The 27,652-nt window shown below is 38.6% G+C and overlaps 1 protein-coding gene across 1 annotated transcript in view; it reads right to left on the bottom strand.

Annotated features, from left to right (window-relative positions):
• Positions 1 to 27,652, bottom strand: part of ATLIG4 (DNA ligase IV) — a 495,731-nt gene that overhangs the window by 126,915 nt on the left and 341,164 nt on the right. Inside the window, exons 15-17 of the mRNA XM_089428338.1 lie at positions 14,549 to 14,632; positions 13,651 to 13,743; positions 13,495 to 13,543 (exon numbers count right to left, since the gene is read on the bottom strand). Coding sequence (XP_089284464.1) covers positions 13,495 to 13,543; positions 13,651 to 13,743; positions 14,549 to 14,632 — 226 coding nt within the window. The remainder of the gene's footprint in view (positions 1 to 13,494; positions 13,544 to 13,650; positions 13,744 to 14,548; positions 14,633 to 27,652) is intronic.

Genomic DNA, 27,652 nt, shown 5'->3' with positions numbered 1-27,652 from the left:
GCAATTTTTGGAGTGTTGGAAGAACTTGCCAGATGAGGATGCCACCTAGGAGGGTGAGCACATATTGGAGCACCCAGCTTTGAGGTTGCTTGAGGGAAAGTAACATTTGGGAAGGGAGGATTGTTATTTCCCTTCTCAAACACACTTGTAACAGGGTGCTGCTACACAATTTTGCACAATTTTGGCTAAGGAAGAGAACCCATCATTTTCGACTTAGGGACTTAGGAGGCAATTCGACTTAATTTGGTTGCTAGTGGAATGTGGGGGCCACCCACATGGGAATTTGAATTGAGACTCTCGCTAGGCGTACTCATGTATGCAGACTGAAGAAATCTCTATACGGACTCAAGCAGGCTCCCAGGACATGGTATGGCAGGATTGATAGCTACTTGCAGTAGATGGGATTCGTCAAGAGTGACGCAGATCCCAACCTTTACTATTTGATGGTAGAGGTGAGCCACTCATTATAGTTTTGTATGTCGATGATCTTTTTTTGACAAGATCATCAGGGCTCATAGAGGACTACAAGAGCAACCTAGTAATAGAGTTTGACATGAAGGATTTGGGGTTGATGCACTATTTCTTAGGATTGGAAGTGTGGCAGAAGGATGGGGAGCTTTTTCTTTCGGCAAGGAAGAGACACTACAGATATTTTGAAGAGGTTCAGAATGCAGGATTCCAAACCCGTGTCTACACCCATGATCACCAACTGGAAGGAGATAGATGCATCAAATGACAAGGATGTCAACCCCACCTTGTATAGACACCTTATTGGGTCTCTCATGTATTTGGTCAACACTAGGCCAGGCATCTGCTTCGCAGTCAATTCATGGTAGAGTCGAAGAGGATAAATTGGGCAGTAGCAAGGCATATTCCGAGGTATGTTCGCGACACAATCGAGTATGGGTTGAGATATACTCAAGGGGATGACGTCAGACTTTGTGGGTACACAGATGCAGATTAGGCAGGTAGATCAGTGGACAGGAAAAGTACCTCCAGGTATTGCTTCAGTGTTGGATCAAGGATGGTATCTTGGTGTAGCAGGAAGCAGAAGTCAGTAGCATTGAGTTCTACAAAAGCAGAGTATATGGCAACCAGCACAACTGCGTGCAAAGCTATATGGCTTCGAAAGCTGCTAGTAAGCTTGTTCCAGCAAAATATGGAGGCGACCAGTGTCTACTGTCATAATCAGAGTTGCATAAAGCTCTCCAAGAATCTAGTGTTTCATGACAGGTCGAAGCACATCGATATTCGGTGTCATTTCATCAAAAATTGTGTACAATGTGGAGCAGTCCAGCTACAGTATGTTCCCACAGAAGAGCAGGCTGCAGATATACTCACGAAAGCTCTAGGGAAAGCTAAGTTCGCATATCTCAAGGAACAGATGGGTATGGTAGAGAACCCATTTCAGTAGTAGGGACAGGTTACTTTGGATCATTCTTAGTTGCAACCGCAACAGATGAGAGGGAGTTGCAGCGCAGATGCTATGTTGGCAGCAGTACGACAGAGTCAGCAGCAGCGCAAATGTAGCATATATCACAGTTGCACAGTAGTTGGTGGGGAGCAGCAGTCAGACATCAACAGCGTGACAGGACAAGACGCAGAGGCAAAGAGTTGTGGTAGGGAGTGCAACACTAGAACACATTCTTTTCTAAGAGGGAGTGAAGATTTAGTAGCATCAGTTGTGTTCTAGCCACGGAACTTGGTTGAGAGGCTAGAATACATGAGATCTCCAAAACCTAGAAAGTCATTTTTGGAAAATCCACCTAAATATATCTCAATTAGATTATTAACCGTTTGGAAAAGTCATGAACTAAAAAATATCCTTCCAACAGATCTAACCATTTATCTATAGCATTTGGATCTATCAGTCCTTCAAATAAGGGAATATCGAAGTTAACTTGCACCTTAAAAGGAGTAGCGCCTCCAGAGTGGCTGTTGGATGAAGATCCATCACCTGTGGGTAGCCGTCAAAGGATTTGAGCAAAGTTATCCATCATCGCGTCCCTCTGTCGCTTGAGGGCTTCCTCAAGCAACATTTTGAAAGGATCTCCTACGCTCTTTTTTTTTTCTTCCAACACGGGAGGTCATCGGTTTTTGCGAGGCTGATCCTGCAATGATTCAACCAGATCGAGCCCTAACTCCTTATACCCTGACCTCACTGGGAACATGGAAAGAAAAACAGAGAAAGATCAGACCGTTCTGATACCACTGACCCAAACTTAAACAAGAACTCTAGAACTTACAGATATAATCAAAAACACGGAGTTGTAGCAGAAAAACACTACATTTCATTAATAGCAAAATATTGAACTATGCTTACAGTGGACTACCGCTCCATTGTTGCCCCTTGACCTAGTAGTCGCTCTATAGGATCCCCTCCTAGGACCCTTGCTAGTTTGAGTGGTAATGAATCCCAAACTCATCAAGTATCCATTAATCTTGGAATACCATGCCCTTGATGTCTGCTTAAGTCCGTACAAAATCTTCTTCAACCTGTAAAAATGGGACTCCTTCCCATGTATCACAATGACCTGAGGTTGCTCTATGTACACTTACTCCTCAATCACACCATCGAGGAACACGACCTTTACATTCATCTGATGTAATCTCCAACACATAACAGAAGCAATAGAAACAATAGTCCTGATAGAAGTGACCTGGTGACAGGAGCAAAAGTCTCCTCATAGTCCCTGTTCTCCTCTGGGATGATTATAAGTTAGTTAAACATGTCGGAGCATCTAAAATGTTTTGTTTGTTTTTGAAGTTTTTGGATGACCAATGTTATGAATAATTTGAAAACATGTGCTTAAGCCTTAACAATTGCTAAATTAGATGAAAGGGTTGTCTATTTGTCTAATATAGTTACTTGATTTAAAGTGGGTGAATAGCAAAGTCTTGATGAAATATAACTTGCTAAATATTCAGACAAAATATTTGATTGGTTATAAGAAAAGAATACAGGCAACGAATGTTTTCATTTACAACAAAATATACTTAATCTAAAGCAGATGGGTGTGACAATTAATTGATATATAGGAGCTTATAATAATAGATAGTTTTATAAACTAGTCCCTAATTATCATTTATAACTTCACAGGGGATTTAGGACTGACTGATACTCAGTATGATCTTACCCAGGTTTCTGCATAAAGGCTTAAATACATGAAGAAAGACATAATGAAATAAGCACATAAGAAAAACTTACAAGCAGACAAACTATAGGAGACAAATTCAAAATCCTTTCATTAGCTTGAAGAAAATCTCCAGCTCAATTACAATTCTGCTTCGAAAGTTCATCCAAGGGTTCAACCTTTAATAACTCAAAGGAGGAGTTATTTATACAAAATAAAAGTTGTTCTAGATATTTTTGAAACACAAATACATAAATAGTACAAAACTATAGGAATTGTAAAATTGCTAAGTGTTGGCACTATCTTTCAAGAATTTGTTGATGATCTGGTCCCCAAAAAGTGTTGCCCAGTTGTTTGTCATTTGATGATTAAAGTTACCCGATAGTTTCACATAAGTGATCCCATCTAGCTTGACTTGATATAGAAAGATTTACCAATTTCCTGTAAACTTCATCAACCTCATTGTACTTTTCAAAAGTGGGCTTATTTACAAAACCTTCTTAATCTCCAGAATGGTTTCTATTCTGTCCAGAATCTGAATCTGCTCCAACTCGGCCCTGGTTTTTGAATTACGAATTTTGATCATGTTAGTGGCTTCACTTTGCTTTATCTTTAAGAAGTTCTTTAACTTCTTCAATAACTATGTGACATATGTTTATAAGTTCCTCTTGCTCAAAAATGATCTGTATGGATGGCCATACTTCAGTTATGGCCTGACTAATATCTACCCAAATGTTTTCCTTAGCTTGGGCCAAGGTCTGAGCCATTAATGACTCACTTTCCAATTCTTTTATTCTTCTAGTCAATTTGTACGTCTTTTGCATCTCTTCAACATAAAGAGTGTCATTTTTAATCTTCTGAATCTCCAAATTCTTAAATTTCTTGTAAAGCCTTTCATTCTCTTATTTCTAGTGAGTCAGCTCTTGTAAGACTTTGTTCAAATCTCCTATTGTTGATGTAGATTCTGTTGTTGTTGATGTCGATTCCCCTACTGTCCTTGACACTGTAATAGGTATAGTTGTAATTGGAGCTATGGCTAGTTGAGTAGATTGCTCTTTTTCTTTAAGCAATTTCTCAATTTTCTCTTCCATTGTCTTTATCTGTACATTTTTCTCAATGATCAGCTTGAGCATCTCTTCTTTGTGTTGCTCACTTTTTGTTATCTCCTTGGTTTGAGGATCCTCTATAGAAGGTAGTTTGAGTTGCTTCCTTAATGCAAAAATGTCTGCATTCTTCTTTCTAATAATGTCTTCTGCAGCTTTAACATCAGTGGGATCATACCCAATTTTAATCACTAAGTCTTCTAATGTTTTGACCCTGTTATCCTTTGCCAAAGAGGATATCTTTTCTATCTTCAATTGTGACTATACATTTGAAAGAGTTGTTTTGAGTTTTGATAATGCCATAGCAGTGTTGGTCATGGTAGAGAAAAGCATCTCACTAGACTGCCTATGCATATCCATCTGATCGATTGGATGTATCTAGTTGGCATCAAAAGAAAATACAGTCTTCTTATAATTTGAAGAAGTCTTTGGAAAAGGCACTTGGGATTCAAGGAAAGTCATTTGCATCCCACCTTTCTCATTGTAAAAAGTTGTCAATAACCTGTGTTGTGAAGTAGATGTCTGAGGATATACATTTGCCTTTAAAGATTCATTCTTCTACTTAATTTCAAGGAAATTAGAGAAGATGTTTGACTCCTCATGCTCACTTGCTCCTAGAGACTGAGTGATCTCCAATAAATTCTGTGAAACTGAAGAGGAAGATGGAGTAGTGATTGCAGCTTCTTTTGTCCCTATAGAAACCTGTGAATCATCCAAATTGATGATTATAGGCTCCTTCTGACCATGAGTAGTAGTAGTGCCTTTGGAGTCAGTCCTTGATTTCTTCTGATAATGAATGAATTCCTTTTCACCTATGGCTAACGATGAAGATCCTTCTCTAGGCCTCTTGTCCTGCTTGGTTTGAGAAGTAGGAGTCTGGAGAGTAGAAGGAGGTAAAATTTGTTCTTCTACTTCTTGAAGTGTATTCTCCTCCCACTATTCTTGATTCCTGTACTTCTCAATCTCTGGTCTTGGTGTATGATTGTAAGGTGTGGTTTTGAGTTCCACCCTTAAATTGGAAACAATACTGAATGGGTCATAAGACCAGGTGAAACTGGGTTGAAAACCCATCTGTTTGAGGATTGCATCTGCTTCAATACCTGTTGATCTTGTATTACAAATGAATGATCCTACATGTGACTTGATCTTAAACTGAGATTTCCTCTTCCCTAAAATGAAATGAAGTTCATCCATATTAATCATTTGCCTAATATATTCCAGAGAGAAAATTCTCATTGGAACATATTTGGGCAATTTATATGGAGCCAATTTGCAGCCATATACTCTAATCTCTATATAATTCTGGTAAAGATACCAGTCTCATGTTCTAGCTTGATCACTGAGGTGCAGGATCCTTTTGATTTCTGGACTGATCCTGGGCTCACTCTGGCTGTTGAGAAGTTGTGCAACTGGGTGAATGAAACAGTCAATGAAGTCTGAAAATTTGAACACAGTTGAGTTCCTTTTGATCAATGAGGTCCACTGTGTGACTGCTTGATTCACTTGTTGATCATCTTACTTGTGTAGAACAATAGGTAACCTATCTCCCTGCTGAAAAATAATCATATGTACTAGTACAGAGAAATATTTAAACACTCCTTCAATAGTCTCAGCCAAAAATTTATTATAATTATACATGAAGGCAGGTTTGTTTTCTTTAGAGAAAATGGATAGATAACCTAGGATAGATTCATCTACCCATTGATCTGTTTGGTAGCCTAACAAGCAAGAAACTAGGGAAATGATGTGTTTAGCTCTCTCAGGGAACATGGATGCTAGATAGGGAGGATTATTTTTAGGAAGTTCAGCATCTTCTCGGAGAAAGATCTCAAAGATCTAAGCTATTTGAGGGAAATTAAGTTTATGATATAGATCCATTAAAAGAACAGTGGAGAAAAAGCTAAGGGAATTATTTTCAGGGATCAAAAGCATCTTGTTGATAATTTCTAGAGTGATAGATATCAAAATGTCTCCATTCTGAGCTACCACAGTTCTCTGCAAAGGGTTATACTTAGCTTGGCACCACATGACTAGATCAAGAAAAGAATGGGTTTGAGGAAACATATACAGGGGCAAAAGGGATTCCCATAGATTGATTTCGTCTTTAGAGTCAATATAGGTTTGTTTTAGCCAATTGTGCAATTCAAACATGTCGAATTCGCATTGTGCATCTATGATTTTGAAGAACAGATCAGCCAATGGAATGTGATCTAGGTCTAAGGCATCAACATCCTTTGGGTTTCCTGTAATGAAGTTGAATTGGTAGATGGTTGATCCTTTCTCTCAGGAGCCATGATTACAGAATTGCAATGAATAGATAATAAACAATAGGGATACAAATACCTCAAGGTGATGCATTCTGGTAGTACGCTTAGTAGTGGCGTAGAATAAAAAACGAGAAAAAGTGATCTTATGAAACAGTGAATCGGGATATAAGAGGAGTTTATGGAAAAGAAGTGGCGTAATGGGGGTGAGGGCATTCTTTATAACCAGGATAAGTTAACCGTTACGGGAAGTACGTTGCTGAATGGAAGGATTAACATTAATGCGAAGGAAAGAACAGTAACTAGAGGAACGTATAGCAGATGAGCAGCAATGGATAGGGACATGCAGCATGCAATGGTTGGGAACGGAAGGCGCAGGAAGAATATTACCGTTGGCATGATATCGAAAGGCAGGGAAAAATATTTACCATTGGCAGATTTCGAAGGGTAGGGGGTGGTAAGCGGTAATGAGTGAGGCGGGTGCGAAGTGCGGAGGAGGTGACACGTAACGAGTGGCCCGCGGGAATGAAACTGCTTTTTGGACCCCCACCCCCTTGTCGTTATCGCATAACATAGCGAGGAGGTGCGAAAAGGCTTCCCCGTCGTTGATCTAGGCAGGGAAGCGGATCACTATCCAATTATGTTCGTCTTTTAGTGCTTTGTGACAAAACAATTGTCCTTTTCAAACTTTGACTAAAAAGCTTTGCACTATTTATTTACATAAAAATTAATCACTGATTCTGGTAATTAAATCCTAATCAAATCTTAATCTGACTCTTTGGCACATTTGGACTAACATCCATTATTTTGCCTAATTTTCTTATAATTCTAATCTAATACATCTTTGGACAAATTTTGAGCATATTAGGCCATATTTATTCTATTCTAACCTATCTAAGAACGTTCTACCAAGATTAAACAGTTTGGTGAACTTAATCTATAATCTAAAACATAAATTTAAATGATTTGACCAAGATTAAATTGTATGACTCAAATCAGAAGAAAAGGTTGTGGCATTTAAACAAGCTGCACACAAAAACCTTAATTTATTACAATGCAATATATTTCTATGAAGTGGCATTTAAACAGGCACACTTATACAAATTTTGATTTTCTTTTGATGGGGTTTTATTTCATCTCTTTTTTTAATTTTCTATTTTTTCATATTTCCATTTTTATTTTTTATTTTTTCATACCCTCTTTTATAAATAAAAACTAACTTATCAAAAATAAAGCATGTTACAACAGTCCCCTCCCTCTTTCTGGGAGAACCCTCACACCACAAACCTCACTTTGTACTTCTCTATATTGCCATCTGTTGCATGCTTAATCTTATAGATCCACTTGGAATTCACCACAAACTTCCCTTCTAGGCTCGAAACTATCTCCCACACATCATTCTTCATCATGGATTGAGACTCCTCCATCATGGCATCCATCCAAACCTGTTGGCTTGTTGCCTCCTCATAATTGGAAGGCTACGAATCAATGATGTGGCTCATCAATGCCATATAGCTCGATCCACTGGCTCAACTAACTCCTCCTAATAGCCTAAAGGATGAACAACATGACTAGAGGGATCTATACCACCATCCTACGAAGCCTCCCACTCTTCACCATCGATATTGATGTGAGACTCTCTAGACCTCTTAAAGGCGACCTCCTCATTAAAAGTAACATCTTGACTAACCTCAATCTGACGTTGTCTTAGAATATACATCTTGTATGCCTTTGAAGTATCATTTTAACCCACAAAAGTACCCTTCTTCCCAGAAGGTTCTAGCTCACATAAATTGATAATGTCATGTACCAATCACTGGGTTGTACGTCCTAACAATATGTATAGACCTCCCTCTCAAACACCAAGCACTCACGTTCAATTTATGCTTAAACCCTTAGACCATACAAGAAATTGGCCATCCACAAATGCAACTTTGTAGCCTCTATCCACGAATGCAAAAATAGATAGCAGGTTCTTCTTCAATCCTAGTACAAACAATACATCTCTCATGTGTATAGTATCTCTGAACTCCAGCTGAAACGATGTTGTCCTAACTCCTCTCACTGCATACTTGGCATTATCCCCAAGTTCCTCTTGCAATGATAAATCCCTCTCTGTCAAATTTGTGAGAGAAAGAATCTCGTTAACCTGTCATGTGCCTAGAAGCACCATTGTCCACCAACCGACTATCACTAATGTCAGTAGTAGTGCCTGTAAGAGCGGAGACAAAAAAATATTTCTTTTGAAGTTCATCTGCTATCTCATCAAGTTTAGATTCCTTTGTCTTCTTTTGTGGTAGATGCTCATCATCATCATCAACATCAATTGTTGATCCATGTTGCTATCTCTTCCTTTTATTTTAAGGACACTGTGAAGAACAGTGACCAAATGAATGACACTTGAAGCACTTGATATTTGAAAGATTCTTCTCCTGATCTTCAAATGTGGCTAATCTTCCCCCTAAACCTTTCTTACCAAAATTTTTCTTCCTTTTCCTTTCCTTGCATGAGTTGCAAGGGCTTGGGTTTCTTCATCCTCAAGTCTCTGCAAGCTATTCTTGGACAACAATCTAGCCTCCTCTTGGACATATTCAATGCAAAATTGATGAACCTTGGGCAGCTCAGCTCATGCACAAATACCTTGTATAAATGGATCCCATGAAAATAGAAATCCATTAAGAGTCATTGTAACAAGCTCTACATGATCACTGGTATCTCTAATGGCCTTAAGTTGATCTCTCAACTAGGTGACTCTCATGTGATAAGTGGAAACTGAATCTGATCTAAACATCATGAGACAATGAAGTTGATGTCTCAAAGCCAATTTCCTGCTAGCATTCTTACTCTTGAACAATCCTACCAAGGCATCATACATCCATTTGGTAGCCTTCAACCAGCAACATGTGGAATCAAGTGCTCCTTGATGGAATTTATCAAGATCCTCTTAGCCTTTGCTTCATTCTTCTTATGCTTGGCTTTCTACTCAGCATCTGTTGGTTCTAAGACAATTACATTTACATAATTCTAAATATCATTTTCTTCCAAGACAAGGAGAATTTTGGTCTTCCAAGACCTAAAATTTGTAGCACCATCCAACCTGTCTTCTACTCTTAGGATGGGCAACACCTTGACAAGATAATAGAAACTCGTATAGCTACTTGAATACTGAAATCTGAGGTTGTTCAATGGTTGATCTTTCAACAAAGATCTGGTAGCATGTTGAAATTCTATGGCAAGTGTAGAAGAATACAATTTTCTGCTCTAATAATTACTTCCTAACAATTTTTAAAACAGTATTTTTATGCCCCTGCTATCATTGAATAATTATACTCAGAAAATCTCAAAAGAAAATGCAGCAAAAACAATGAAGATCATAGAAAGACAACCATGCACAATAGACACAAAAATTTTCACCTAGGAAACCCGACCTTGGGAGAAAACCCAACAATCTTTTCTTGATGAGAAATTGTCTTTAAGCAAGGTTTACAAATCCAAATTTTTGTCTAAAAATTTGTGCAAATATACAAGTCCAAATACCAATCAAACTTGGTCAAATAACAGCAACTCAATCTTCGTCGAGCTAGTCAAAATACTCAGAATTCGGCATTGGTCAAACATCCTAGTCAAACTGCCCTACGGTCAACCCTCAGCCTTGCAGTTTGTGGTGAACAGTCTACACATGCGGCTATGGTCATAACCCTCGCACATGCATCCTTTGTTGCGATCAAAATCTCAGTCAAACAGCGTTCAAATAGCTCAGTCAACCCTCAGTCAAACTCGATCAAAGCAACTCGGTCAATTCTCCACACATGCAGTTATCAAAGGCTGGTCAAACTTGGTTTTCTTTCATACATTCATCCAGAACAAGAGAGAGACAGAGAAATGATAAATATGATGTCTAGCAATAAATTTCTCCTTGCACAAATTTCTCCTCCACTAGAAAAGATTCAATGAGCTTGCTATGTTGATTTTGCTTCTCACATACTATCTATTTAGAGAAAACTCTAATGTTGAGTAGAGATCCCTCAAGGTGGCTCCTCATTACAAGAAACCCCTCCAGTAATGGAGCCTACATCACAACTCAACATTACACTAAAATTGTTTATTCCATTGTTGGGTGAAAAACCCCAATCAATAAACAATTCAAACCCGCTCTATAAAAAACAGATCACTCCATCCAAAAGCCAATGTGAGGATCATGGACCATTTAACCCCTAATCAAATCACCATGGCCCCATGGGTAAATGTATCAATCTCCCTTAGTCAAATCAGCATGATGCCATGGGAGAAAGTTTGCCCCTAGGCCATTTACCCCTACCCAAATAAGCATGGCCTAATGGGTAAATATATCATTTCCCCACTAGTCAAATCAGCATGACCCCATGGGAGAATGTTTGCCTAATGTTGCAAAAACATCAGCATGAAAGATGGTGCCTGTAAGATGGGACATGACTATTCATAAAGGGCATTGCACCTAGAATTTATATGGCGCCCTCTTTTGTAACCAAACATATCAATTATGTCATACATTTACATCTATTGCTTACTGCGCCGAGAGGTGCTCTCCAACCCAAATGGAAGAGATGTTGTAACGTCTCGTTATATTATTTTATGCAAACATTTTGACTCAATCGAATAAAGATAAAAATGAAAATGAAAAATTGAAATTATTTAAAATTAAATTAAAATTAAAAAAGTATAGCAAATTAATGCTTATAAATATTGTTATGGTAGTTCAAGTATAATTGAGGTCATAGAGTCAATTTACCATTGGTGGTTTTTAGGCTCCAGATTTTGACAACACATGCTTCACCCAATATATATATATATATATATATATGAAACCAGCCCAGAACCATCTTAACCCCGGATCTATCAAGTGCCAAGAGGAATCAAAGCTCTTGAGCTGCAAACCTTTCCTCGAGTTTCGCACTCAAAAAAGTGGTTCGTCACTTGGGAGAACTGATTCGCCTTGGCGCTTGACAAATTCGACAATAAGATGGATCTAGGATAGTTTATCTTGTAATGGATATCTTTATATACCAAATATTTTGGATATTTACTAGTGAGCCATAGTTTGACTATGATAGGGTTTCTAGGGACAAGTTAAAAAATATGTTTTTGGATCTTTTTTTATGTAGAAAGTGTTGATTTTTGTGTAGCATTGGGAGGTATTCCAGCATGCCAAGAAGCCTCCTAAATTGGCTTAAGAAAAATATAAAAATAAAAATAAAAATTCTAATTTTTAGGCTTCATCTAGGCTCCAAATTATCAAGTTGGCCCCACCATGAAAGGGTGTGACTCTTAGCCAAATTCACCCCATGTGACTAGTAAATATCACAGTATTCAAAACCAGAACCAGTGACCGTACCAAACTAGTCCACTTATCAAACCGATTTTTGAACCAGAACCGGAAAAACCTGACTAGTCAAATCTCAATGAATCGGTCTTTAAAAAAATACATGAAATAATTAAATTTTAATGAAAAACTATTTTTTAAGATTTAAAACCATGATTCCAAACCAATAGAGACAATATGTAAATTTTTCTCATCTATATACCATGTAAAGGTGAATATATCAAAATGGCATTGAGTGCAACATATATCAGCAACAAAATACATAATCAATGAGGTTATAAATGGTCTCCAAAGTCCGGAAACAATGTTACACGCTATGGGGACACTGGCTTACTACAAGTCTACATATCTGTGATCAACATGATCACTCCTCATAAGATCAAACTCATCACCACTAAATCCCCAAAATTCTGAAATCGTGAAAACCATTAAGTCTGTTGGATTTTGAGTGAAATTTAAAATTCTAGTTTCTCCATATGAAATCCAATGAGGTCGAAACCAATCTCAAACATCTAGAGTCATTTCATGGTAATGCTAAAAATTTAACATTACCATTGATTGTCAGTGTTGCTACGGTTGAGATATGTGAGGCAAACGAGAGGGGATGCATTTTTTTAAAGACTTCGAGGGGTTGTTTTTGGAGGGAAACGGCCCCTAATTTCCCTCAAAACTGCTCAAGTATGCCAAAAACAGTACCCCGAGGGGTCCACTGCCAAGCTGGTAATGAACCGACCAGTTTATGGCCAGTTTGAAAGAAATCCTAAGCCTCTGAGACTACTAACCTGCTTTAATGACTGGTTTGACCATGCAGCTAATGAACCGGCCGGTTTGACCCGTCCGGTTTTGAATAATACTATATATACACAATGAGAGTTCCTCATTTTGACCACTCACAACAACACGACATATCTTCTCAAGCAGCCTCAAAAAGGACAAATTGACTTTTGTACTTCGGATGGTTTGACTAGCACTGACTGACTAGCATTTGACCAGCTTTGAGTGGTATCTTGAACTTGGATTTTGGCACACATTTCTAGACAATTTTTGTAATTGTGAACTTTGCTGAAGAACAATTTTTTCTAGAAGAAAAGTTGCTGGGTTTTCTACCAAGTTTGGGTTTCCCAGGGAAAATTTGGTGTCCTTATTGTGCATGGCTGTCTCTTTATGATCTTACCGTTTTCACTGCATTGCTGTTGAGATTTTATGTGTATAATTGCTCAATGATATCAATTGCATAAAGATAAAATTGTTATATATCATTACAAAGTAATTATCAGATCAGAAAATTGATTTCAACTGTTCGTTTTGTAGAAAATTTAACAGAAAGAACTATGGTAACAGATATCTAAAGAACATAAATAGCTGTTTTCTATCAATATTTAGTTTGAACATGTTTTTATCTAGCTTTAGAAAATCCTATTAAAAATAAATAAAATAAAATAAAATAAATTGATTATCTATTTCACAGAAATAACAAATTAAAAAGTAGAACTGAGACTTACTTTTTACATATTCTTTTTATCTAGCTTTAGAAAATCCTACTAAAAAGAAATAAAAGAAAATAAAAATTGATTATCTATTTCACAGAAATAACAAATTACAAAGTAGACTAGAGACATAGTTGTATCCAGCACCTCTGACTTAATCATCCGTACATCACTTGCTATCTCGAGTATAATGGACCTGCTTTAAACAGGAAAATAGCATTAAAACTACACAATGAACAAAGAATCTCTTTTGTTGTTTTGAGATTTTAAAATATATAAAAGGAATGAACAAATTATGCTTACTTCTCTGGTCTATCAATCCAAACATCAGGCCTCTCCTTTGCATTGTTTGTCACTGTATAGAAGATGGGCACCTTGGAATTATCTTCATGTCGTCTGTAACCAACAAATGATAAATACAAAACAATAAATAATATCATGTGTTATTGAGCCGAAACTGGAGTAAAACAATGATTCATAAGATATTCCAAGCATAGTACACATTTAATCAAAATATCCAGCATTCCATTCCAAAAAGTTGAAATTAAACATGAAGTTCCATATATCAAAATGAGAAGCCGTCGTTTTGGTTGTCTAATGAACTGAATTTCAAGGTTATTTTTTTGCAGGACTAAGCAATGTCAGAAAAGCCCAGCTGTGCACATGCAGGTAAAAAGGAAATGCAAAAGAGCAGAAATGCCTCAAAGATAAACCAGCATATTGCTGCTGCATGACTATCCTGCATAGAGAAACATTCATATCTAGATAGATTGAAAAGCACTGTATTTTCAAAATACTTGTAGATGATGTTTTAGGTCACCTGCTAAAGCTAAAGCCATTCCATATACCTCAGACTATTTCTTAAATTAATAGTTTAGCACCTTATTCAGGAAAGATAACACGATAATAATAAAATTCAGAAGTCTGCTTATACAAAGCACAATCCTAAAAATATTGAAGACAACATTGCAAGGCATACCAACTCAAAATGTCATGATAAACCCGATTACCATTTACCATACTATCATTTCAGTATATCTACAGAATAGGCAAATAAAAATGCTGGAGCACACACAAAACAATAATGACATGTATGCAAAACATGGTTCAAAATACCAATTCAATACAATTTTCAATAATTGAAGAGCTGTCTTTCCTCAATAAGTGTGACTTTAATGTAGAGATAAAAATACAGTGCAACCTGAAATATGGTTTAAGTTTGCTAACAAGAACATCACACTCTTCATCAGAAAGGCCTGTTCCAACTCTGCAAAAAGAGAGAAATCTGCCACAGGAAAAAAAAAGTCAAAATCTCGAACTGTACAAATTATCATTTCTAGATAATTTATAAGAAATCAAAACAGACCATAAATTTTTAATAGAATAAAAAGGAGGTAAAAGAAAAATGAAATTTCTAGATAGTTTATAAGAAATCAAAACAGACCATAATTTTTTAATAGAATAAAAAGGAGGTAAAAGAAAAATGAAATTCGTTAGGAGTAATGTTATCAGTGCTGAATATTTGACTGAATATGTGCATTCATATGAATCCAAACCATCTAAACGCAAATATGCAAGAGTTTTCATTTAAAAAGTAAGGGTGCATATAACCAAAATTGCAACCCAATGCAATCCATCTCTGAACAACAAGTAGATCAATAAATAGCCTCTAGATGGCCTCTACCATTCAAAAAAAATCATGCTACAACAAATACCTATATATCTGTAGTGTCCCAAATGCAGAAAATTTGGAGCAGACACTTCGCATAAAACTAATCATGCATTTAACAGAAGATTGCCATGTAAAATGAAGCAGATAAAATGCATGCAATTTCATAACACGATAAGCAGAAACAATCTCAGCTTTATTATAATATATAAACTGGGGTTTTACATGCTGGAATAACAAAATAGCTGAGATAGCTGGCCTTAACAGATCTACAATAATGCCACAATGGGCCTCCCAAAACAAACTGAAAATCAAATCACTGCAACCTGTGAACCCTGATTAGATCCACCAAGGGAAGAGATGGGTGATCTCCCTCTCTCACTGAATCACCTGAGGGTTTTTGCCCTGGGGCTACTGCTGGAGTAGACAACTGGGTTCTCAACCTCTCATACAAGAAACAATACCAAATCCAAGATGTCCTCCAATGGCCTCCTCCTCTTTTATAGATCTGATGGATCCCTCTAGAACCTCCTATTTTATTATTACTTTAATCATGATGCACTTTTCCCTCTTTTATTTTAATTAAAATATTCTTTTTAATGCTGGAAAATGGTAAATTGGTCATCATGTCTCCCCAACTCACTGAAACTCTCATCTAACCATACCATCTTGTAGATCTTCTGTTCCGGTTCCAACAAGTTACTACAATACTGTGTTCTACAACGTATTCTCCCCGGAATGCCACCTTAAGCGTAATTAATTGAGTCAAGTCCATTTACAACTCAGTTTTCTGAAAGTTGTCAAAATACGCCGGAACGAAAGGCAAACTATGTGGATGATGGAATATACCAAGCGAATGCCATCAGACCTCATAGAAACTCCTAAAAGCTCCATATGAACCCCTGATGACATAACCTGGTCCACTGACCTGGCAATCCCCCATCTTGGAAATCCACCCTGCCTGTACTATGAAGAAGAATAAAAATGGGGACATGACAATATCACCAAAATTATTGCCAACATTCCAATCTTTGTCATCAATATCACCCTATAAACAGTAAAATAGAATAGAAAAATCTTAACATGTCAAGTCAAGATTTTGTTTTAGTGATGGGTACATTTTTACTAGGTTCATGACGGAGGAGTTCAACAATCAATGCCACTAACATGAAAGTACATAGAGGGCTTGATGTTCTTGATTAAATGCTAGTTCCATGCCCTTGTACATGACAAAATCCAATGGAAACATTGCAATCCCTCCAATCCATAAATCCTAAAAACTGTTAACTTTGTTGGATTTTGAGGGGATCTAAAATTGTACTTACTCCAATGAGGTTGGAACCACTCTCAAACATCTTGAGTCAATTAATGGTAACGTTAAAAGCATGGAACCAACTAGTTTGGAACAGAACCTGCCTTTTCCAGTTCCAAACTTTGAACCTGTAATATCCCTTGCCAAAATATGCTAACTCAACTTGCATAAATTATTAAATTTCTCTTTCATGCATTTTGACAAAGATTTTGTATGCGAGCATTTGTTCAAACACTTTGCATGCAATAAAATGAAACATTTACAGCAGAGATATTTCTTCAAACATTTTGTGTACAATTAAGCATGAATCCCTTCATATAACTCCCCAAGCACGACCAATTTTTTATTAAATTTGATAAGGAATTTACATGCAAAATATTAATTTACGCAACCCTGAAGTTGCTTCAACAATAAGATTGATTTGGATTTAAGAAATGGATGAAGGATACGACTACCTACAAAAGAATATTGCCTCTAAATGCAACTACGACCTCCCCAATAAACTCAACTCTCAAGGAAGAATGTGACTTCTATAGCAAACTCGACTCAGCAAGGGGAATGCAGCCTCATAAAAACAACCTGGACTCCACAAATAGCTCACAGCTCCCAAGAGAAATTTATCTTCCCCAAAAGTGCAATTCAGCCTCCGCAATAAACTTTAGCTGCCCCAATAGAATTCAGCCTTCAAAGGAAATTCAACTTCCACAAGGAAATTCAGCCTCTCCAAACAATTTCGATCTCTCTTAAGAAATTTGACCTTCAAAAATTTTTGCTCAATTGCTGCAATGGATTTGGCCCCAAAGAGGAATTTGACCTCTTCAAATTAATTCATCTTCCTAGGATAATATTTACAAAACTGTTGTAGATAAATAGATTGATCCCTCCTCAAGTTCCATGTTCTCTGGCAAAATCTCGACACTAAGATCCTGTGAGGAATCTGGATTATTCCTTTTCCTTGGCTACCACAGAAACCAAACTTGATCAACTAGGATGCATAGTTGCGCCATCGAAACTAATCCTGGTTTTCCTCTTTTTACTTGAAGCTCCAAGAGCTCACCAAATACCAAATAAGAGAAATATTGACTGCATAATCCAAAGTCAGATCCAAATTTCCTTCTTATAGTTTTATCATTGGAATACCATGGGTCATCAAAATAGCATTGGTCACTACCACGGGTCATGAAATAAAACCATTTTAATTTAATTACTCAATGTCACCTTCGAAATGACATTAAATAATTAAATTAATTGATCCCCTTCTTTCGACTATAGCCTACAGGAATTAGAGAGGTTACTAAGTCAACCCCTTGTAGTCATCACTCAAAAAGGGGCATGACAGTCCTCCCTTACTTTGATTGCTTTCTCTCAAGCAACTGCAAATTAGGATGCTACAAAATCTGATCTCCTTCCTATTACCCACTAATAGTGGGTGACCCCTAGGAGAAATTTCTCCTATTCATCTCCTCCAATCGACAAACAGCAGCCCTTCACAACCACCTTGTAGCCAATGTGATGTACCATTCATAACTCTCCCCCCTACATCAGTCATATATTTCCTCTGACCATCTCTCAAGAGAACATGTTGGAAGGTGTGCTTCTAATCAAAAGGTACTTCATTCATTTTGCAATCAAGTGCTTATGCTTGTTTGTATTTGGGCATTTTGGCATGGATTATGGCATAAACTTGCAATAAAGAAGCGTCTTGGCTATAGTCTTGTTCCCTCACCTTAAATGGAGGTTAATTTTCAATCCTAGTCTAGGGGGACCCCCCCCCCTAATAGCACATGGATTTAGGAAGGGGACCACTTGAGAAACCACAATTGAGATAGTGTAGCCCCATCTATCCTTATTCCATACTTACCACTTTCCATCTAACATTACAAGCCCCTATTCCACCTCCCTTCTTTGGGTTCCACTAACCATTGGTTCTCTAAGATTTTACACACACATCCTAATACTTGGGTAGGCCTAGAAATGCACCCTAAGAAGTTGATGCAGCTAAAAGAAAAAGAAACAGCGTATGATGGCCATAACAAATACAAAAGAAAAATCAAAATGCAAAAGATGGTTGGGACATACAAATTAGCTTCTAGGAAAAAACCAAGGATGAGCTCTACCTCTTTCATACAGCCATCACTTAATTCCTGGACCAACGTTGCCCTATCTCATATAAGAGAAGGAACCATTGCATGTCCCAACCACTAATGGGCGATGAACTGCCCCATCTTAAAGCAGGTAATAACAGTTATACACCAGACAAAGCAAGCCCTCATTCCTAGAGCTATGAGTACTGAGTAGTAATACAAGGAAAAATCAAGAAAAAGTAAAAGGCATATAGAGGGGTGGAAAAAAAAAGGCTGAGGTAACTCATGCATCCACAATTGCTCCCTCCTAACATCTATACACCTAGGATGAGGTATCACATCATAGTTGGTTCCTTTGACCATGGCACTTGGCCATTAAACCTTCTCCCCTTTGTTACATCATTTATTCACATGGCACCTATCGATTGAAGGGTGGACCAAGGACATGTCAGTCCCCCTTGGGGGTTTGAGAACACCTAACAAGGGGTTTGAGAACACCTAACAAGGTTGTCTATTAACCAATCCTACCTAGGGAGGTAACACCAATATGTGACTAAGGCCCCAACTTTGGAAGAGAAACCTTATATCAAGTGTTAATTTGCCCATTTCTTTCAACCTTGGCTCACTTAGATGCAATAATGATCAACGTACCAAATGGAGAAAGTTGTTGCATTGTATATTGTGTGTAATTGGTAGGTGGTTCCATCTATAGGTTTGGGTAACTTAACTGGGGTCTAGGTCCTCTAGAGGGGCATATTGACACCCACAAGTAATGCGTTGAGATTCATGGGACTATGTGCAATTGTAGAGCATCATTCAAAGCCATGGGAACCTTCAACACCCACAACATTCCTGCATTTGCTTTATTATTCATGGGATGATGCATCTGGACCAACTTGCCCCCAACCAGCTTAGCAGTGATTGTTAATTTTCATAGTGTTCTATGTAGATATAATCACTTAAACAATTTCACCTAATTTCATCCACCCCAATAACAGTTAAGCAATTACAGATGGAACAATAAACAGTAAATGAACAATAGAAGATAGCCAAGCACAATGAGACAGAGATTTTGGTCAAAGACCAAGGGAAAAGCAAACAAGGGGGAAAACCCATAATAAATTCTTCTTCTATTAGTCAATCAATGTTCAGGATGGGATACGTCCAATTTTCATCCATCAACCAGATAAACTCTACCTTTGACAATCAAAATCAATAAAAGTAGAGAGAGAAATTCAATGTTGGTCAAATATATCATTCTACAACAGATGGCCAAAATTCGGCTTGTTGAAGTCTCGATCAACCATAGTCAATGTAGCCTTGCAACACTCAGTCATTCACCTCAGTCCGCCTATGGTCAATGCTCAAAAAGAATCAGTGAATGCAAAATATTCTCAATCAAAGCCTCGACCTTCTCTCCTTGCTCAAATAGAGTCAAAATACTTCCTGCAACTCACTCAAATTCCACAGTCAAACCTTAGTTCCAATCTACAGTTAATGCCAGTCAAAGTGCCTACAACAAAGTCAAAGATTCAGTCAACCACAATCAAAGATTTAGCCTCCAAAACAGATCAGTCAAACAGCAAAAGAAGATCTCGATTAACAGAAGTCAACATTGGTCAAAATAGCCCAAAAACAAAAAGTCAACGCAGAACAGAAAAATGCCTCCTAGCTCCTTCACAGGTGTGAACTTGCCAATGCAATTTTCAAATCAAATCGAACTTCTTTGATGTCGAGCGATGTGCCAAATGAGCTCCACATCTATTTATAGTTGACAAAGGAGGGTCAATTTTCTCCTGAGGTCGACTTGACTTCTTTAGGTTGACTTGGTGAAGGGTAAAAAATGTGACTTTTCTTTATTATTTTGGTGATGAAATTTCGACCATAACTGCCCAAATTTCAACAGTAATCACATGGTTTGGGAGTTGATCCAAGGCCCAGATGACGTTTTTCTCATGCCATGAGACATGAGAGGGCTAGCAACATCTTCAGTGCACTCAACGTTGGAGTGGAATCAAGCTTATCCATAACTTGGAGACCCATGGGACAATTTGTGTGCCCTAAACCCACATTTGGGAGCTACAGAAAACAGAACAAAGAACAAGAAACATAGGACACACTTATTTTTGGACACAATAGTCCCCAGAAAAACCCAATGCGAAAAAACCGGTGCAACAGTTCTAAGGGTTTATTATTATGCAGGAGAAATATCTGAATACAAATCTAGGATGCTCATCTAGCAATCCTTTACAAAGAAAATACTGGCAGAAAATCTGAGTGAGTTTTACCTCACTTCACTCGGCAAATTTCGGCTAATATGACACGAGATTGGCTAATCTTGGCTACTTTTGCGCTGACCCTACATCAACCTTTCAGGCTCTACGTCAGCCCTGCGTTAGCTCTTCTTCCCTTTGCATCAACTATCCCCATTGTTTTGGCAGTTCCCAACAATTCCAGCTGCTCCCAACAATTCCAACTTCTGCGTGATAGGTAGCTTTTCTCCTTTGCGCAGGCCTTTCTGGCAGTGCGTCAAGGCTGTGTGGGCCCTGATTAGCCCAGCGTCAGCTCTCCTAGCTACTGCGTTGACTCTCTACAAGCTCTCTTCGCCTCGCTGTCAGTACTCTAAGGAAAGTCTTTCTCCTGGATTCTCACTGGCCCTCTGCTGTTGAATGATCACTTAGTTCGAATTTCTCAGCTTCCTAGCCCCAGAAATCGAACTGTAGATCAATTCTCTCTCTCTCTATGTGTGTTTCCAAACGAACCACAAGCCTCCATTTTATACTTTTCCTATTGAGTCTTCAACAGCTGAGATTAAGTTTCTAATCAACAGCTAAGATTAAAACATGACTTGATCCGCCTTTTAGATCATCTTCACCCATATTTTGATTAATACCCATTAATATTTTAATTTCCCTAAGTTTAGACTTAGGAACTCCATTGAAAATAATAATTATTTTAATAAAATACAATTTGGGTAAAATTTCACCAAACGGTTTCTGGGTTCTTTAGAACTCATGTGCCTTAGCCTCTCCACCAATTTTCAAGGCTAGAGCACTTTCGATCCTACCAAAACTAACAATTCACTGTGATCTCTAAGGCCCAGAATTTCTATGTTTTTTTGTTGATTCTTCGTAAAATCGATCTTCGATATCTTTATACTTCTTTTTTGATGCTTCGTTTTTTCGCCGAAGTTCTGCAAGTTATTTTTCTAATCTTTTCAATTGTGTCCCTAAATTACCTTGATGTTCCTCGGTGCTAAATAATCTTGCACATGCTAGAGAATGTAAATTGCACTTTTTATTAATAAATGTTTATCCAATTTCGTTTAGACGATTTGGACATTCAGTCAGAAATAATGATTGTTGTGTGGAACTCATCTTGACATCCTTCATCATTTTCGAATTGGGCTCCATTTTTTCTTTTTTTCTATTGCAATGTGTCTCTTTGGAACACTCTCTCTTCCCTTTTTTTTTGTTTCTAAACCTTTTCGATTTCCTAAAATTCATTTTGGCTTCTAGTATTAATAATGCTTCCCCTTTTTTTAAACTAAATAATATTTTTATTTAACTATTATCTTTTTGAATTAAATAATATATATATATAGTAATAACTATATAATTAAGCTTATACGAAACTGGAGACAACTGAGTAGAAGATGTCGAGTAGGGGAAGTAGAAGTCGAGCGAATGAATTTGAGCGATAGAGTTGACGAGGAAGACAGCAGTTAAATGGCTACAAAAATCGTGAAGGTTGGTTAGACACGTCTAGTAGGGAGTGTTAGCTCTGCTACATTCTTCAACATTTGAAGGTCATAAGCAAGCCTGGCCGTGTTGTTGCTGTTCAAAGAGGACTCGCATTTGTCATTCTTCTCCTGCTCCTTCACTCCATTCACACTCCCATAGCCCCACTCTCTCTGTTTTCCTCCTTAAACCTCTCCATTCCCCATTGAAACCCTCTGAAACCCAACAAAGCCCCCCTTTAGCCCCCAGTCCTTGATCGCGAAGCACAAAACCTCCATATTACCCTACCATATAACCTCAGTGCTTTCATTCCTCATCACAATCGGCAAATCGCATGCACGAGTGTATAAGGCAACACCCCTTGACTTTCACCGATGCAATATTAGGCGCCGAACGCGATATCACTCACTGTTCCCATGTATAAAGTTTCAAGTCTAGTTTGCGCCTCGATAGTGTATTTGCTATATTGTGTAGTATTCCCCGTGCATGTTCTCCGCCATCCATCCATTCAATCCAACGATGATCGCTCCTCCTGCGCCCATAAGTTGCCCACGCGTTAACCAGTGGGGAAAATGGTTTTTTGGCTGTCCCATCCGCCATGCGTCACCCTCCTATTGTGATCGCTGGGCTGTGTACGTTTACCGCCCGACCCCGATAGCAGTGCGGGGAATACCACTTACCGCCCATCTCGCCCGTCCCCACGTGTTATCTCCCGCGCTACTCTTTCGCCTGATAGCCGTCAGATCTGTCCGCCCGTGATCTGACGGCTCACGTTTGTCTGTTATCGTTTCCGCCCGATATCCCCTGCAAAATGATCTCCACTGTTCATCTGCTAGATCCAACAGCTGGTATTCCCGCCTTATCGTCCGTGTCCCTTGACTGTTCTGTGCTTCCGAAGGAAGAAGGTGGCCAGTTTTTCAGCTCTTAGCATAATAAATCCTCAACAATTGCATTTAACAAGAAAGCATGACCGAGAAGGAAAGGACCAGCCTCGAGCAGATCAGCGCATTTATCAGTTATGGAGTTCCATCCATACACGAATCCACCTGCTCAAGAAGGACTGCAGAACACCAGAGAACGTCAAATTCATGTGTAGACACAGTCAGAGTGCAGCAGAGACCCATGTTAAATAGTTAAAGCGGTTGGTGGTCCATTATGACCCCTCCACGCATAGAATAGCAGAGCATTTTGTAATGAAACTCTATATATACTCAGAAAACACATGTAATCAAGGTTGATGGTTGTTGTGTTGATGTAAGGTTCAACTTCTGGAGACTGTAACTACTTTGATACTTGCAGCGTCTGGTCTTCATTTTCAGCTAATACAAGCTTCTTTTGCTGTCAATTGCTCACTCTTTCCATTTCTACTCTGTTCTAGGCTATGCCTGTTATGCATTTTTCATGTGCTCTTGATGTTTAGCATTAGAGGGGCTGTCATCCCACCTCTGTGTTAGAATCTGGTATGTATCATTGAATGTGTTATGCAGGTTTCTCTTTACTTAGTGCCAGAGAGTTGTCATCCTGTTTGTGCATTAGGAATAGATTTGCAGACCTCTTTACTGGTTGCAGCCGGCCATCACATGGTCTTGTGCATCTGCTGGTGTGGTCAGTATTTTCCATGTTCACTTAATCCTCAAACTGTGAGTAATTGGTGGTCTAAAGCCTTGTAGTCTGGGGGTGTTCACCCATGTATGGAGTTAAGATAGTAGAAGTGGTTATCTGGCTTGAATATGCATCAATCCCTCCATTCATCCATCTCCAACATTTTGTTGAGTTTGTAATGTTCTCGAGCATCTCCAAGATACAACCTAGGAGAGTTTCTTGGGGTGATAACATTAAGTGGCGCCGTTGCCGGGGAGAGAAGATTGAAGCTCAGCTTCCCTGGGAGAACGACACAGTTCCAGATTTTGATGATAGACAAGGTCTTGGCACATTTCTGGTTGTAATCATCTATCTGGCGATTCCACTGGAGGAAGACCAACCTTTGGCGACTCCACAGTATAGTCCTGGCTCAGTTTGTGAGGCATACTCGAAGAAATCCTTAGAAATCACCAGCTGAACCAGTGCCCGACCCTGAGAAGATTATCAAATTGAAGAAAACATCACAGAAAGGAGCATCAGGATCAAGTAAGCCCAAGAAATCTTATGCATCTCTGAAAGAGAAGGTTATAACTAAAAATATACAGTTTGAAGAGCTAGAGCTTAACATTGTTAATGAAGAATCACCTTCAGAGATTCATAAAGCTCCTTGTTCACTTAGTTCCCCTTTGAATCTCAGTCCAAAGAAAGCTTCCCATACAGTCCAGAACATCCCTTTGTCTCTTTCATCCATTTCATTATTTCATACCGCTCAATCTGCCAGTGTCCTTCCACATACCCCGGTCATGGCAGGCCAGCAAGCACCTACGAAGATAAAAAGAATTGTAGCTATCAGGTATGGACCTCTGGTCTTGCCCGTTCCTTTGAATGTTATGCCTGCAAGAGAATATCAGAAATACATACCTAAGTTCACTAGCACAGAGGGCGTAACAATTGAAGAACACCTTGAGGCTTTTTATAGTTATGCTGATAACTTAGATATAAGTGAAAATGATGTGTGGATGAGAGCTTTTGTATAGAGCCTTGATGGAGAGGCTAGGAAGTGGTTCAGAGAATTGCCCCATCGATCCATAACAGATATTGAAGCTTTGGATGATGCTTTTTTGAAGCAATGGGGAGATAGAAAGGATCTGTTTTACTACCATACAGAGTTTGGAAACCTAAAGAGGGAGAATGGGGAATCTTTGCCTGATTTTAATAAAAGATTTAACCATATGTATAGTAAGATACCAGCTGAGGTAAAGCCTACCCCCACCTCTGCCAAACTCACTTATGCCAATGCTTTTGACTCTGATTTCTGCCTGTTATTGAGAGAAAGAAGATGTGCCACTCTGGCGGATATGCAAGATGCAGCCCTAGAAGTAGAATCTAATATTATGGCTGCAGAAAAGCTCAAAACACATGCTGATAGAAGGAGGCAGAGAGGTGAGGCTTCTTCTTCCTCTACCTCATCTTCAGAGCCTAAATTAGATAAAATGACTAGAATGATAGAGTCATTGGCTGCAGAAATATCTAAGCTGAAGGTTGAGCAGAATTCAAGAAAGACAAGGCAGCAGAACACATTTGCTCCAAGAAATCCAAATCCATTCAGAAGAGCAAATGAACAGTTACAAATCATTCAGAGGGGTAAAGAACCAATTGAAGAACAGAAAGTTAAAGCTCCTTTCCAAAATGTAGTCATGGAGGAGGAACAGATTGAAGATGAGGATGAATTTCATTGTATAGAAGATAAAGGCAGTGTTCCCTTTTTGACTTTGGCTGCATACGAAGAATCTTTGCTGCAGGAACAAGACAGTCAAAGGTGGGACAGAGAGGTTGTTCTACAAACTGAGGCACAACAAAGATACAATCTAAGGTCAAAAGCAAACAATGTCAAGGAGAATCCTGCCCAAAGAGCTGCTATCCAAACAGAGTCACAGAATACCAGACAGAAAGGGCCAGCAGCTAATCCAGTCATCCTCAAAGCTCCAGTTCAAGAGGTAAGAGGTTCTGATAAGTCACCTTCCCCTTTCAGCTTTGAAGCAGAAGTCCAGAAGTTAAAAATATATGTGCCTCTGTTAGAACTTGTAAAGAGTGTAGTGTTTAGAAAGCCCATCCTTGAAGCTCTTGAGCTGAAAGCCACACAAGCTTCCACCAAATCTGTCAATTTGCAAGATGATAAGCCTGCAGTTGTGCTTAGCCCACTAACTGAACCTGCTGATGATAATTCTCCATCTTTTTATGTCTCCTTGACTATTCATGACAAAATCCTTCACAATTGCCTACTAGACACAGGGGCTAGCCACAATCTAATGCCAAAAGCTGTCATGGAAGAGTTAGGCCTTGATATCACCAGACCCTATCATGATTTATTTTCATTTGATTCAAGAAAAGTGAATGTCTAGGGTTGATTAAAGATCTAGCCATTACCTTAACTCAGATGCCCATGAAGAGTATGGTAATGGACATTGTGGTAGCAGATGTCCCTCCTAAGTTTGGCATGCTGTTGTCTAGAGGATGGATTAAGAGACTAGGTGAGACATTGCAGAATGACCTATCTTATGCCACTATCCTGGTTTTTGGAGGAGAAAGCAGGAGATTATACAGAGAAGCACAGTTGGCACATATAATCAGTGATGAGAAGAATCCTTCTGATCATCCTATTTATGCTGTTCACACTGATTTTGGAGCATGTGTCCTCCAAATTGAAGAATCTCAGAAGGCCTCGTTGCAGCTCAAGAAACCAATTGTTCGAGCTGAGGAGGAGCAGATTGAAGATGATGATGAAGTGAACAGATTCCTGCAGGTCATTGATAAATTTTCTGAAATGCAAATTGACCAAGAGAATGAAGCCTTGGAAGAAAGCCCCCAATCCCAGCTTAGAAACAAAATTGGCAAAGATAGCATTGTCCAGCTTCCCAACAATCATTTTCCTAAGGGTCTAATTCCTCTAGAAAGATTATTTGACCACAATGATGTGCCTTACAAGGCTGCCCAAAATGAAGACCAGTCTGCAGTCTGTAAGCATGATATAGGGAGTCCAGGTCAGCCAAGATACATAAATCCGTCCACTCATCTGTCTGCTGACCAAAATACTGAGTATTGCAGTTTAATGAGGCAGTTTGCTGATGTCTTTGCCTGGGAATATAGTGACCTGAAAACGTATGATAAGAAAATCATCCCCCACAAAATTCCTTTACAGAAAGACACCATCCCTTTCAAACAGAAGCTGAGGCCAATAAACCCTCTGCCCCTTCCTCTGATTGAACAAGAACAAAATGAGGAAGAAGACATGACAAAAAGGATCACTGACTTGGCAGAGGTACATCAAATCAGAGAACGGCTGGTTGAGAAGGCTGCAGCACATCAGAAAAAGATCAAGGAAGCTTTTGACAAAGGGACAAAAGCAGATAATTTTCAGGTTGGAGACTTGGTTCTGAAGTGGGATGCACTAAAGGAAAAGAAAGGCAATCATGGGAAGTTTGATGCTTTCTGGACAGGGCCTTTTATCATTTCTCAGATTCAAGGGAACAACACCTTCATCCTGAAAAGTATGGGAGGAGAGGCAGTTTTTGATGGCCCAATTAATGGGCGTTTTCTGAAAATTTATGTTGTTTAAGGTCTTTTGGCCTTAAAGTTGTAAATATTTTGTTTTATCAGTTTAGTGTAAGCAAAGTAGACTCCATGCCCAATGGAACACTAGGAAATTTTGCTAATTTGTTTTTTACAGGAAAGGCATTGATCTGCAAGTTCTTGAGACCTCACAGGGAGGATCTCATCCCCAGAAGGAGCCAATGTTAGCTCTGCTACATTCTTCAACATTTGAAGGTCATAAGCAAGCCTGGCCGTGTTGCTGCTGTTCAAAGAGGACTCGCATTTGTCATTCTTCTCATGCTCCTTCACTCCGTTCACACTCCCATAG

Source organism: Pinus tabuliformis, chromosome 4_2 (assembly GCF_031772625.1).
Source record: "Pinus tabuliformis cultivar Carrire ecotype Pingquan chromosome 4_2, CPIR1, whole genome shotgun sequence".
NCBI lineage: Eukaryota > Viridiplantae > Streptophyta > Pinopsida > Pinales > Pinaceae > Pinus > Pinus tabuliformis.
Note: the sequence above shows the minus strand (reverse complement) of the source record. Positions and strands in the feature narration are given on the sequence as shown.